The 15708-nt window shown below is 41.3% G+C and overlaps 1 protein-coding gene across 5 annotated transcripts in view; it reads left to right on the top strand.

Moving 5' to 3' along the window:
• The window catches only part of DENND1A (DENN domain containing 1A), a 1150393-nt gene that overhangs the window by 940063 nt on the left and 194622 nt on the right, over positions 1-15708 (top strand). For all 5 annotated transcript variants that reach the window (XM_030207362.1, XM_030207365.1, XM_030207363.1 and 2 more), the window contains exon 18: positions 5153-5209. In XM_030207362.1, coding sequence (XP_030063222.1) covers positions 5153-5209 — 57 coding nt within the window. The remainder of the gene's footprint in view (positions 1-5152; positions 5210-15708) is intronic.

Below are 15708 nucleotides of genomic sequence, written 5' to 3'. Positions count from 1 at the left end.
TGTAACCACACAAAAATATTGACTTCAGAACATATTTGTGAAAAAGTTAAAAAGATTGGAAAATGCTGGCCACTGTCAGTAGAACTCTGCTCTTGTCATTTTTTGCTCCAATGAGCTTCTAACACTATTTCAAAGAAAATTTGTTCTTAAGATTCATGCCTCCTTTGTTTAAGGCTTGAAAGCACCTTTGGATATATGCATTTGGGGTGCAGAAACCCAAAAGAGAGATACCAAATAGGAGAGGAGAGATTAGTAAGCTCGACTCAGGAGAGAGACCTTGGGGTGTTGGTGTCAGAGGATATGAAGGAGAAGAAACAATGTGACAAGGTGACGGCCGTGGCCAGAAGGATGCTAGGCTGCGTAGAGAGGGGTATAACCAGCAGAAGAAGGAGGTGTTGATGCCCCTCTACAAGTCATTGATGAGGCCCCAATTGCAGTATTCGGTTCCATTTTGGAAGCTGTATCTTGCTAAAGATGTAAAAAGACTGGAAGTAATGCAAAGAAAAGCCACAAAAATGGTATGGGATTTGTGTTGCAAATCGTATGAGGAGAGACTTGTTGACCTGAACATATTTAACTTGGAGAAAAGGAGAAACGGGTGACATGATACAGACATTCAAATATTTGAAAGGTGTTAATCCGCAAACAAACCTTTTCCAGAGACGGGAAGGTGGTAGAACTAGAGGACATGTGGTAGAACTAGAGGACATAAATTGAGGTTGAAGGGGAGGCAGACTCAGGAAGTATTTTATCACGGAAAGGGTGGTAGATACATGGAATGCCCTCCAGTGGGAGGTGGTGGAGATGAAAACGGAAATGGAATTCAAACATGCGTGGGATAAACACGAAGTAATTATATTTAGAAGGAATGGATCCATGGAATCTTAGCAGAGATTGGGTGGCAACACCGGTAATTGGGAAGTAAAACCAGTGCTGGGCAGACTTCTATGGTCTACACCCTGATCGTAACTGAATAGATATGGATGAGCTGGAGTGTACATTTTAAGGGGCTTCGATGTTAGCTTCAGAACCTTTAATACAAGAACAATGTTGGGCAGACTTATATGGTGTGTGCCCTGAGAATGGCAAGGACAAATCAAACTCGGGTATGCATATAAAGTATCACATACCATGTAAAATGAGTTTATCTTGTTAGGTAGACTGGCTGGACCATTCAGGTCTTTATCTGCCATCATTTACTATGTTACTATGTAAAGGATCTTTTTGAAAAAAAACTCTAAAGAAAATAAATTTATATTGAAGAAAGAGGAGATGAAGTTCTCATCTTTCTTCAATAAGAAGTTAGTATGGGGAGGTTTTTATGCCGGTGAGGAACCCAATGAGAGGTATGAGGCTTTTCCTCTCGTTTTAAAATTTTTACAACTTTGTTCTGAAGTCAGTATTTTTATGTGGTTACTTTTATTTTCTCTGTTTGGAGTGTCCTCCATTGAGTTTCCAGTTTTATTATGTGAAACTCGGTTATATTGACCTTGTTTGGTGTGGATATTCGTTTTGAACAACCCAAGTCTCATCTGCTCCCTGTTCAGCAATTGAAGTTCATTGGAGCCCTGCTACATACACAGCAGGTGCGAGCTTTTCTCCCTGTGCTGAGGGTAGACACTGTTGTCACTCTTGCCACTCAAGTTCGGGCCAGTCTGCAGTTCACAGCTCGGCAGATGTTGAAGTTGTTAAGCCACATGGCCACTGTCCATATGACACCCATGCACGGCTTCACATGAGAACTACTCAGTGGACCCTAGCTTCCCAGTGGTCTCAAGCCATGGAAATCCTAGTGGATGTCATCCGATTGTCACCAGATCTAGTTCAGTCTCTGCTTTGGTGGACAGTTTGATCCAATTTGACTCTGGGACTCCCATTCCAAATTCATCAGCCCTGGAAGGTGCTGAAGACGGATGCATCCTATCTGGGATGGGTAGCTCATTTAGATGGGTTTCACACTCAAGGTGCCTGGTCAGCCCAGGAGACAGATCTCTATGTCAACCTTCTAGAACTTCAGGCAATCTGGAACGCTTTAAAGGCTTTCAAAGCTTGGCTGATTAACCAAATTGTACTCATTCAGACAATCAGGTTGTGATACACTACACCAACAAGCAGGGGGACACTGAGTTACTCCCTCTTTGTCAGGAGGCCATCCGAATGTGGCATCGGGCAGCCCAGCATGGGAGGCTCCTCACAGCCACTTACCTGGTGGGCAAGTCCAGAAACCTGGCTGACAGACGGAGCAGGGTTATGCATCCATATGAGTGGTCCCTCAGCATAGGCACTGCCTGTGAGATCTTCTGAGTGTGGGGCACACTTGGTGGATCTCTTTGCCACTCGGTTCAATCACAAAGTCCCTCAGTACTGTTCCAGGCTCCAAGCCCATGACAGACTAGCGTCAGATACCTTCTTTCTTCATTGGGGGAACGGTCTTTATGCATATCCTTGCATACCTCTTCTGGGGAAGACTTTGTTGAAACTCAAGCAAAACCACGGGACCATGATTCTGATCACACCATATTGGCCTGGTAGATCTGGTTCCCTCTTCTTCTGGCATTATCCTGTGAAGAACCGTGGAGATTCAATTGTTTTCTGACTCTCATCATGCAGAATGGGGGTCTCTTCTGCATCAAAATTTATAAGCTTAGTTTTCTGCTCTTATATTGTGTATCTTTATGGATGTCATTTAAAGCCCATGTAAACAACAATATCCAATAAGTGGAGAAAAAAGACTTCAGTGAATATCAGTCACTCCTGTTTGCAAGGACCAAGCCTTCAGGATTATAGGAGGAGGCTCAGTTGAATCATGAGTAAAAAAAAACATCTCCACTCGGATTCTCATAGAAAAATGACAAATACCTTCTACAGATACAGAATGCATTCAGTGAAGCAAAACACTGAAGCCCACAATGTGATATTTATCTTGGATATATTCGCTATTGCAGCATTTACACCGTCAGTTGCCACCAGCGTCCAGCGTTCTTTGCGAACTGCAACTCTGTATATCCCAACAAGGGATACCCTGTTTCACCTTTCTAGGCTGTGTCAGGGGAAAATAAAGGTGAATAATACACTCTCCAAGAGTTCAACAATACTCCACTCGAGCCAAACTTCCACTGCTTCTGCACTTCTCAAAAATTGTGCCAAGACCAACTCTGTAAGGATTCACCTCAGTGCAATTAGTGCTTATCATCATTGTGTAGAGGTTTAGCCCATCTCTGGACAGCTTCTAGTTTAGCTTCATGAGAGGTTTGGTGTGGACAAAGCCCCCTGTCAAATCTCTGCATGTGTCATGGGACCTCACCTCACCCAGTTGATGAAAGCTCCTTTTGAGCCACTTGATTCCTGTCATCTGAAGTACTTGACCTGGAAGGTCTTGTTTTTGGTGGCTGTTACTTCAGCTTGCAGAGTCAGTGAGCTTTATGCCTTAGTAGTGGAATCACCTTATACTAAGTTTCATCACAACAGAGTAGTTCTCCATACTCACCCTAAGTTCCTGCCTAAGGTTATGTCAAATCTCTCTCTGAACCATTCGATTTTCTTGCAAACATTGTTCTCCAGACTTCATGCCCATTCTGGCAAGAGCATACTGCACACCATGGACTGCAAGTGGGTATTGGCCTTGTAATTGAAGCGAACTAGGCCCCACAGACAGTCCACTCAGCTTTTTATGTCTTTCGATCCCAACAGGATGGGGGTCACCATCGGGATACACACCATTTCTAATTGGCTGGTAAGCTGCATTTCCTTCACTTATGCCAGACTAGGCTGACTCTTGAGGGTCATGTCAAGGCTCACAGAGCCATGGCTATGTCAGTAGATACTTGAGGTCGGCCTCCATTGAAGAAATTTGCAAGGCTGCAACATGGTCTTCAGTCCACACATTCACATCTGACTACTACCTTGAGCAGGATATCTGACACACGACAGTTGGTTTGGACAGGTGGTACTGCAGAATTTGTATGGGGTCTAGACTCCAACTTTACCCTCTTAGGCCCATTTTGTTCTGTTTCAGATTGCATATAGTTTGTATATAGTTTTCAGGTTCATCTATATTTTGACTTCACCATTGTGAGGTTCAGTTGACCATTGTTGTTGTTTTTGGTGAGCCTGTTAGCTAGGGATTCCCACATGTGAGAATTATTGGCCTGCTTGTCCTCAGAGAAAGTTAAGATGCTTACCTGTAGAAGGTATTCTCCAAGAACAGCATGCCATATATTCTCACGTACCCTCCCTCCTCCCCTTAGAGTTGTCTTTCTGGTATTTCATTGTACTAGTGATCCAGCGCTCTCACAGCAGACAGGAAGGCACTCACGCATGCTCTGCAGGTGTGCTGTACAAAGCCTTTTTCAAGCTGAACCGGGCAATGCAGGACATGTCACCCACATGTAAGAATATATGGCCTGCTGTCCTTGGAGAATACCTGCTACAGGTAAGTATCTTTGCTTTATCTTTGGATCCAAATAACTCATTTGCAGTAAAGCCTTGGAAGATAATTTTATTCTGTATCCCATAGCTGTTTACAGTTTGGTTACTCAGCAATATTGTATGCAATGTTCATATTGCAGTTATTGAATGAGTAGATGTCATATAAGCAAGCTTATTTGCTTTAAAAATGTAATTGATATTTTTATCCCTGTTATTTCTATGTCCTCAATATGTTGCAGGAATTACCACTATTGTTAGCAGAATCTGTGGTACTTCAGGAGTCAAACACCACACACCAGAATGAGAGAGAAATCTTCTTTATTTGCCAATATACTTTAGAATATGATGGTAGAATGCAGACAACATTGATCTTATGAAACTCTGCTATTCCTAGGGGCTGCTTCTCTGCAAGAGAGAAAAATAATTAGAACCCCCCCCCCCCCCCCCCCCAATAAATGAACTATGAAAATCAAGTCTATAGTATGTTTAGAGTTGTTTTCTCTTCCCTAATGTTCCTATGTTCTATTCTTTTTGTAATCATCATGAGTGGGTGGGTTTTCTATGTGGCATCTTTAATTTCATATTTTTCTTCCTGCTCCCCATTTTTAGAGATAAAGTGAAACCATGTCTTGATGGTTTCACTTTATCACTAAAGATGGAAACAGAAAGAAGGGAGAGAGGGGGAAGGGAAAAAATTTCAACTTGAGTTCATTTTTTCTTGCAGGCAAAAGATCATGCAAAAATGGGAATAAAAGAGGTGAAAAATCGCTTGAAGCAAAAGGTACTTGAAGATTTTATTCTAAGTGTATGAAATACTTAGCCACAAAAAGCATTATATGATCAATAGAAATCTGTTTGATACAGCGTTAGAACACTTCAAAATGCATTACCAGCTGTCCTGGCTATTTCACACAGTTATAAATGTATTAGAGATGCTTGAAAGTGTATATCTTAGACCCTTCTTTTTTTTTAACACATGAAAACTGCTTTTCTGCTCGCATTGCATTACTTTTTAAACGGAACAAAAGGTATATATGTGTGTTAAAATAATTTCTGATCCTCTGTAGCTGAATTTAATCTGAAGTACGTGAAACTGGTGTGAGGTGGTGGTTATATAACATTCAATGTGTATAGTGTATTTTTTCCTTAGTTTTTGGTTATACAGTTAAATACTTTAGAAAAAAAATCACATTTTAATTTAATAAAAAATGTTGGTTGGCTAGGCACACAAATGAATGTTTCCCACTTTTTCTCCTGTTTTTGGTTAATTAAACCCACCTAACTTTAACATTTTGCTGTAGCAAATTTTGATGAAACAAGGGTCATCAGAGAAAACCTTTCACCGTAAAAATAACTAATTCAACAATTATCTTGAGAAATTATTTTTCCTCTATCACACTCACTTCATAGAATAACAACACTGTTGCTAACCTGAAAAAAAAAATCTTGTCAAGATAAGTCTGTTAGAGAGAGATCCAGTCTGGAGAGCTTTAAGAACTTAGGAATTAAAATTTTTGTGTAATCTCAGGCAAGGTTCTCTATTTTCCTTGTTCTTTATCCAATCAAAAGCGAGTAATAACTTTTCATTAGCCTCTTTCAGAAACTGCTGTGCTGCTCAGGAACCAAAAATATGTTTTTAGGCATCCACCCCAGAAATAGTTGCATGTAGATTTTTATGTCACAATGAGGAGAGCTCCTATTTGATGAATACATTGATCTTGATTATCTGACCTTCGCAGATCTGACCATCCGGCATATCTGACAGCCCCCTCCCCCCCCCCCCCCCCCCCCCCCAGTGATGTCACACAGCTTCTCTTTCCATTTTCCAAACCTGGGATCCTATTTTTACCACTGTTGTGAGCCGGGACCCTGCTTTTGCTAGCTTTGTTTCTGCTTTGACTCCTCTTTCCATTTTCTTAACCAAAGACCCTACTTTTACCATCCTTGTATGCTTTTTATGCCTTTGTTTCTGCATTGTTTGAGAGGTTACCATTCTTTTGCTTATTATCCGACAGTTAATACTTTTTGTACCCCTTTAAAAGACCACAATTCAGATGGAGAATGTGCTCCTGATTGTTTTGCTGTATTCTGCAGAAAAAAGCTGCACATATTCAAACTTCTTTTTCTGGAGTCTCCTTCGCCTTCACTGTTATCAAGCTTGACAGCAATTCCACCTTCCACTTTCACCAATCTCAATAGCGATAATGAACTCCCTCACTAGTTTTCCTCTTTTGTTCACCTGATAAAAAAATATATTTACTACTGTAAACTTTTCTTCTTCTCCTGCTGACCCAGTTCCATCCAGGGTATTGTGAGATTCTCTATCTTATCTTGATATGGTGTACTGGGTCTTATTAATTCTGATTTACAACAGGATTTAGCCCCATGTGTGGACTGCTTCTGAAAATATGGCATGCTTTTATACAACGCTGAAGTAATTTCAGGACTGAGATTAGTTTTCTGATTTGCTGTGCACAGTTTTCTTGTGGAACTGCTTTAGATTCTGGCTAGCTCTAATCAGTGTTGTATAGTAACTAAGTAAATGTAACTAGTTACAGTACTTAAGAAAAAGTTTTGTTACTTTTACTTGTAAAGAAGTACAGGAAAAATGTGTTACTTTGACTTTTATCGAATTAATAATTTTACCAATTTTTACTACTTTTACCTACTTCTGATGCTTGCAGTAAAAAGTAAAAGTGGCAGGGAGATCTAAATGATGACTCCTCAGTAAACCAAATGAAACAGCAAAACCTGGAACACAATTTTGTAATTGCAAACCTCATCACACAAAAAGAGTGGATCATCTCATCTTAACTTTGGTGTTCAGGGAATACAGCCTATGAGAACAGTAGAGTTGCCTGTGCTTGTTGAACTGGTTACTAGTCTTCAGTCAAACAGAACAGTGATGAGTTCAGTCACTTTGAAGCGGAGATGAAGCTAAAGCTGGTTCTAATTACATAAGTACATAAGTATTGCCATACAGGGAAAGACCAAAGGTCCATCGAGCCCAGCATCCTGTTTCCAACAGTGGCCAATCCAGGTCACAAATACCCGGCAAGATCCCAAAAATGTACATTTTATACTGCTTATCCCAGAAATAGTGGATTTTCCCCAAGTCCATTTAATAACGGTCTATGGACTTTTCCTTTAGGAAGCCGTCCAAACCTTTTTTAAACTCCGCTAAGCCAACCGCCTTTACCACATTCTCTGGCAACAAATTCCAGAGTTTAATTACACGTTGAGTGAAGAAACATTTTCTCCGATTCATTTTAAATTTACTACATTGTAGCTTCATCGCATGCCCCTAGTCCTAGTATTTTTGGAAAGCGTGAACAGACGTTTCACATCTACCCGTTCAACTCCACTCATTATTTTATAGACCTCTATCATATCTCCCCTTAGCCGCCTTTTCTCCAAGCTGAAGAGCCCTAGCTGCTGTAGCCTTTCCTCATAGGGAAGTCGTCCCATCCCCTTTATCATTTTCATCGCCCTTCTCTGCACCTTTTCTAATTCCACTATATCTTTTTTGAGATGCGGCGACCAGAATTGAACACAATATTCAAGGTGCGGTCGCACCATGGACCGATACAAAGGCATTGTAACATCCTATTTTTGTTTTCCATTCCTTTCCTAATAATACCTAACATTCTATTTGCTTTCTTAGCCGTAGCAGCACACTGAGCAGAAGGTTTCAACGTATCATCAACGACGACACCTAGATCCCTTTCTTGGTCCATGACTCCTAACGTGGAACCTTGCATGACATAGCTATAATTTGGGTTCCTCTTTCCCACATGCATCACTTTGTACTTGCTCACATTAAACGTCATCTGCCATTTAGACGCCCAGTCTACCAGTCTCATAAGGTCTGCTTGTAATTTTTCACAATCCTCCCGCGATGTAACGACTTTGAATAACTTTGTGTCATCAGCAAATTTAATTACCTCACTAGTTACTCCCATCTCTAGGTCATTTATAAATATGTTAAAAAGCAGCGGTCCCAGCACAGCCTGGGGAACCCCACTAACTACCCTTCTCCATTAAGAATACTGACCATTTAGCCCTACTCTCTGTTTTCTATCTTTTAACCAGTTTTTAATCCACAATAGAAAACTACCTCCTATTATCTCCTATCCCATGACTCTCCAATTTCCTCTGGAGTCTTTCATGAGGTACTTTGTCAAACGCCTTCTGAAAATCCAGATACACAATATCAACTGGCTCACCTTTATCCACTTGTTTGTTCACCCCTTCAAAGAAATGTAGTAGATTGGTGAGGTAAGATTTCCTTTCACTAAATCCATGTTGACTTTGTCTCATTAATCCATGGTTTTGAATATGCTCTGTAATTTTGTTCTTAATAATAGCCTCTACCATTTTGCCTGGATCTCCTCTGGAACCTTTTTTTAAAATCGGCGTTACATTGGCCACCCTCCAGTCTTCTGGTACCACGCTCGATTTTAAGGATAAATTACATATTTCTATCAATAGCTCCGCATGCTCATTTTTTAGTTCTATCAGTACTCTGGGATGAATACCATCCGGTCCAGGTTTACAGAGAATTCAAAGTTTCTCCAATTCGTCTGTTTCGAATACCATTTACGGCACCGGTATCCCAACCAAATCTTCCTCGGTGAAGACCAAAGCAAAGAATTCATTTAATCTCTCCACTACAGCTTTGTCTTCCCCGATCGCCCCTTTTACTCCTCGGTCATCTAGCGGTCCAACCGATTCTCGGTGAACAGACATATGTCTCTCTCACAACGGACTGCTGGACATCTCATAGAAAAATTTGCATTGGCGTGTCAATCAGCTGTATTGATAGTCTGCTTGCCTAGCCTTAAGACTGAAGCGTTTCCATACATTTGACATTCTCGCATCAGTTCTTCAATATATTCAGAGGTTTCCATCAGACAAAAAATAGTTAGGACAACAGCAGACAATGATTTCAACGTTGTGAAAGCCTTCTCTGTAATTGGACAGCATGACAATCATAACAAAGATGAAGATGCAAGTGATGAATTAGCACTACAACTAATTCAGATGATAATGACAACGATGATGATAAAGCATCCTTTGCTATAAGGAAGTCAGGTATTTCAGAAAGGTTCCTTTGATCAATACCTGCAGACCCAGTTAAAAGGCAGCAGTAATATTGTGACCTGGCCTGATTTGAAGGAACTTTTTATCAGACTGAACAATCTACTTCCTGATAGTGCAGTTGTTAAACACCTTTTTAGCTGTGTTGGATTAAAGACTCACAAATGCACTCACATGAGTGACAGTCAATTTCAAAATTTAGGTTTATTAAAAACAAAGTAGATTGACTTGTACAGCAATAAATATATGCAGGTATTTTAACACTTGGCTCTCTGTCAGCCCTAGCTCATCATCTTCTGTTGGCCATGTGGACAGTGATGATCAGCAGCACTATAACAGAAATTCTGAGGTCACTAGCAAACATAAAATAATTTACCTATGAATGTTTTGGGGAGGTTGCCAAATGGCCATCAGGCTTCAGCTCAGCTAGCCTTTAATAAGTGGTTATATTACCAAAAGATTAGGTACAGCTAATAGAGATAATATGTGTTATCTGTATTAGCTGTACCCAATAGAGCTGCAGGCTGAGAAACGGAGAGGCCACTGGTGCTCCTTGAAATCTTGGACAAGTCACTTAACACTGTATTGACTCAGGAACAAAACTTAAATTGTAAGCCCTTCAGGGACAGGAAAATACCTACTGTACCTGAATGAAACTTGCCTAGACCTATTACTAAGAAAACTGTGATCTAAAGTCAAATCACAAATCCAGTACCAGGCATACTGTGAACATTTTAACATAGTAGATGACGGCAGAAAAAGACCTGCACGGTCCACCCAGTCTGCCCAACAAGATAAACTCGCTTGTGCCATTTTTTGTGTATACCTTACCTTGATTTGTACCTGTCTTTTTCAGGGCACAGACGTAGAAGTCTGCCCAGCACTATCCCCACCTCCCAACCACCAGCCCTGCCTCCCACCACCGGCTAAGCTTCTGGGAATCCCTTCCTTATGAGCAGGATTCCTTTATGTTTATCCCACGCATGTTTGAATTCCATTACCGTTTTCCTCTCCACCACCTCCCGCGGGAGGGCATTCCAAGCATCCACCACTCTCAATGTGAAAAAATACTTCCTGACATTTTTCTTCAGTCTGCCCCCCTTCAGTCTCATTTCATGTCCTCTTGTTCTACCGCCTTCCCCTCTCCGGAAAAGGTTTGTTTGCAGATTAATACCTTTCAAATATTTGAACGCTGTATCATATCACCCCTGTTTCTCCTTTCCTCCAGGGTATACATGTTCAGGTCAACAAGTCTCTCCTCATACGTCTTGTAACGCAAATCCCATACCATTCTTGTAGCTTTTCTCCCCCTTCCATCTATTCAGCATCTGTACCCTATCTCTCCCCTTTCCATTCAGCATCTGCCCCCTCTTTCCCTCTCACTTTCCATTCAGCATCTGCCCCTCTCTCGACCCTTTCCAAAAGCATCTGCCCCCTCTCTCCCCCTTTCCATTCAGCATCTGCCCCCACTCTCCCCTTTCCATTCATCATCTGCTCCTCTCTCTCCCCTTTCCATCAGCATCTGCCCCTTCTCTCTCTCCCCTTTCCAGCAGCATCTGCCCTCTCTCTCCCCCTTTCCATCCAGCATCTGCCCACTTTCTCTCTCCCCCTTTCAATCCAGCATCTGCCCCCTTTCTCTCTCCCCCTTTCAATCCAGCATCTGCCTCCTCTCTCCCCTTTCCATACAGCATATTCCCCCTCTCTCTTCCATTCTATCCAGCATCTTCCCCCCTCTCTCCCTCCCTCCGCTTTCCATCTTCCCTCTCTCTCTCTCTCTCTCTCTCTCTCCATCCTTTCCATCCAGATTCTGTCCCCTCTCTCTCTCCCTTTACATCCAGCTTCTGCTCCCCTCTCTCTCTCCCCCTTTCCATCCAGCTTCTGTCCCCCCTCTCTCTCCCCTTTTCCATCCAGATTTTGCCCCTCTCTCTCTTTCCATCCAGCTTCTTCCCCTTCTCTCTCTCCCCCCTTACAATCCAGCTTCTGCTCCCTCTCTCTCCCTCTTTCCATCCAGCTTCTGCTCCCTCTCTCTGTCTTCCGTCTGCCCATCCCCTTTTTCCATCCAGCTTCTGCGTCTCCCTCTCTCTATTCTCCTTCTCTCCCCCCTCCATCCAGCATCTGCTACCTTTTCCTTCTTTCATCTGGCATCTGTCCCCTTTCTCTCCTCTTCCATCTGCCATCTGTCCCCTCCCTCCCCCTCATCCAGCTGGCATCTGTCTCCCTCTCCCCCTCATCCATCTGACGTCTCCCTCTCCCCCTCATCCATCTGGCGTCTGTCCCCTCTCTTCCCCTCAACTATCTGGTGTCTGTCCCCTCTCCCCCCCTCAACCACCTGGCATCTGTCCCTTCTCTCTCCCTCATCCATCTGGCATCTGTCCCTTCTCTCTCCCTCATCCATCTGGCGTCTGTCCCTTTTATCCCCCTCATCCATCTAGCGTATGTCCCCTCTCTCCCCCTCATCCGTCTATCTCCATCCCCAACATCCAACGTCTTCTTCCTCTCTTTCCCTTCCCACTTGACACTCTCATCCCCGCTGCTGCTGTTTATTCAGACCAACAACAGCAGCAATGGCAAACTAAAATGAAAGAAATTGTTCCTACTCACGGCTGCTGGTCCTGCCCCCTCTGACATCATATCCTGTCCCTGGGCAGAGTCAGCAGCTGCGAGCAGAAACAGTACAGCCCCATGATCTCTTTTTGTTTGTTTTTGCTGCCATTGCTGAAACAGCAGCAGCAGGGTGTCGATTGAGAGTGGGAAGAACTTGGTGCACTTCTTGCCGCATCCTAATTTTTGGGGGTGCCATGGCACCCGTAGCTGCCCCCATTCTGACGCCTATGCTTTGAACAACACTTGCTCTAATGTTCCCTGCACCTTTTGTAGTTCTGTTTGCGTCTGTTTTTGGTGGGGAAACAATGGGTTTTCTATTCTGTTCCTGTTTTTATACCCCACTAAGAGGCTTATTTTCAAAGCACTTAGCCTCCCAAAGTTCCATAGAAACCTATGGAACTTAGCCTCCCAAAGTGCTTTGAAAATATGCCTCTAAATCAACCTGGAATCAAAGCAGGTTACATCCAGATAGAAAAACAACTACTATGGCATCAAACATCTATAAATTTTCTGTATATTTGCTAAATAATTAGGTTTTCAATGCTTTCCTAAGCCTCATATAATTAGGAAGTGTCCATATCTATACTGGAATAGAATCCCAAATCCTGCTAGACTGGAAGTTAAAAGAACTTTCATGAATGCATTTATAGCAAACCTGAATTACAGAAGGACTACCCAATCTTATTAATAATCTAAAGCAAGAGGCAAAATGAACAGTAGGAAAAATAATTTCTCCCTTGAAGTGCAATGTTAAAGCCAGAGAGTTTTTTTTCCAGTGTTCCTTTTTTTTTTCAGACAGAAACCTATAATAATACTGGGACTCCATGAAGGATGGTAAATTTGATATGTACTTACATCCTGTAGCTTTGAGGTTCCTATTTTTTTAATGGTGATATATATATATTGGTGCAGGGGTGACTAGTTGTTAGCTGTAAGCAAACATTACACATAGTTTTTTTTTATTGGTTTTGTCAATGTTTACTACCCTGTTGATATATTTCTGAATGGAAACAATCGATCATTTGCTTAAAATTAGAGAAACGTACCTTGGATTCTTCCTTTCTAAATAATTTTTGTCCTATTGCTAGTTTATCTTTTATGGCTAAGTTGACTGAGAAGATTGTGGTTCAACATCTTCCACTCAAGATGGTCTGGATTTAAGGCAGGGCGCAGTACTTGAGTCAGCATTAGTTGCAATGCTCGGTGATATACTTAGTCACATAGATGCAGGAAAAAATTAGAGAGATTTGCATGCAGTGGAGACTTTGCATGTAAATCTCTCTTATGAACATTCATTGTGGATATCCTGAAAACCTGACTGGCTCCAGGACCAGGTTTGGGAACCATTGCTTTAGATCAATTAGATCTCATTGCCACCTTTGATATTGTTGACCATGCTCTTATTTTTATGAAACTGAGAGGTATACGATTAGCTGGCACTGTTTTAAGCTGGTTTCAATCCTCTCTCACTCTCAGCACTCCTTTTGCATTCTTTGTCCTGAGAACTGTTCTGCAGTTCATTAGGTATCTTGTGGTATCCCTCAGGATTCTATCCTATCACTGACTTTAACATTTTCTTGGTTCCTGTTGCCATTCTTATTTGGGATTTAGGTAGAAGTGTTTCATTTATGCAGATTATATCCAACTCCTTGTAAGTCGTTCTGTGTGGTTTACGAGAAATAAACCAGTTCCATCTTATCGCTCCACACTTGCAGGATTAGAAATTCCAATTAAAAACTCTTTGATCATTAGGAGTATGGTTTGACAGTAACCTTTCTTTTGCTCCACATATTTCACATAGCCATTAAATTAGACCAAGTTACTCCTGTTCTGATGGAATAGCACTGGCTTCCCATTGTGGGCACAGTTAGCTTTAAACTACTGATGCTCAATCATTGGACCTTCTGTGCTGGTGTGCCTCTTTATTTGAATTCATTGTTGATTCCATATCATTCATCACAAGCTAACTTGTTATTCCCACCCACACTAAGCTCTAGATTTCACCTGACAGGCTTGTTTTGTGTATCGGCTCCTACTGTCTGGAATTCGTTAATAAACTTGAGACTGGAATTAAAACTTGGCTGTTCCAATGGTGCTTTCTTGATCGTTGAACCAACCCATAACATTAGGAATCAAAACTCGAATCATAATGTTTTCTTAATTGCTGAACTTGGCAATTATCAGAGCCAGTGGTTTATCCTGCTCTACCCTCACCTGCTTTTATTCTCTGGCTTTTATTTGTCTACAGGCTTTTATTGATATGCTACTCCAGTCCCTATATAGATTATGGTTTTATGATTTCATTTTTTGGTTGGATTTTATTTTTGTGTTCAGATTATTTTATTGGATTGTAAGCTACCATGATGTTGTTACTAAATTTCAAATGGCGGTATATCAAATGCTGAATAAATAAAATAAAGATAGCTACACCTCAGTAAGGTATATTTATCTTTGCTTTGGCTGTTCAGTAGCTAAATTTCATTTGCAGCTCATAACTGGTGTCTTTCAGCCATTCAGTGGATGTCACTTTTATTCAATAGTTTAGACCCCTTTCTCCAGAGCATTTCCCAGCCCTGGTGGGCTTGATAGGGCTCAGGAACCAATGTTGTTACGTAAGTATTCTTGATATACCACCTTTCTGTGCTGCAGCCAAAGCGGTTTACATATTACATACAGGTACTGTAGGTATGTCCTGGGTTTTCTGTGCAATACATATAGTACTGCCACTGAACTATTGGTCTAATCCTGTTTCTTATTTTTCAGTTAAATTATTAGTATTCAACCCCATTTTAGAAAGTTATGTAGAAGTCAGAAGTGGGATATCCAGGTCAGGACATCTCAAGTATTTCTCCTGTATTTTAGTACAGAATTTGCAGTTGTAGAGGCTGTTCTAAAATACAGGAGAAATGTATGTTTATGCACTGAATATATGCAGCATAAACATCCATTTTAGAAAAAAAATGTTGACAATCTCAATTAGTTAGAAAACAACACATAAATGTGTTTATGCAAGCAGATACATATTTATCTTTGGTATTTTAGAAATATAAATATATATTTTTCCAGCACTGTCATAGAGACTGGTATCTCTTGCTAGTTTGGCTTTCTTTCTTTTTTTTTCTTTTTTTTTTTGGGGGGGGGGGGGGGGGATAAAAACCACTGGTGGATTAAGGGAGCATTCTCCTGTAATCCCTCCAGTGGAGTGCTTCTCAATAGGAGCAGTTTGCCAAAATCTAAACTTGCTTGGTAGCAGGTGTAAATCTTGCCGTTAACCTGTTAGGACATCAAAATTTATTCTGCTTCTAAAATAAAGAATAAATGGGTGTCTTCTAGGCATGCCCTAGTCCAGCCCAGACCATGCCACTTTGCCATTTGCATGCACTTTAGTTTCTGGCTTTGTAAAATGGGAAGTTAGATGTTTATGCAAGATAAACATTTAAGTACTGGTTTTATGCACTTCTCAAACACAATAGCCCTTCTAAAATGACCCTTATAACTTTTAACCTGGCAGTTTTCTCCTGTTCCTTTGGGCTTCCAAAATCAGAATTAAGGCTGGGTTCCAGCACCATGAGCCTT

This window comes from Microcaecilia unicolor, chromosome 6, assembly GCF_901765095.1.
Source record: "Microcaecilia unicolor chromosome 6, aMicUni1.1, whole genome shotgun sequence".
Lineage (NCBI taxonomy): Eukaryota > Metazoa > Chordata > Amphibia > Gymnophiona > Siphonopidae > Microcaecilia > Microcaecilia unicolor.
Note: the sequence above shows the minus strand (reverse complement) of the source record. Positions and strands in the feature narration are given on the sequence as shown.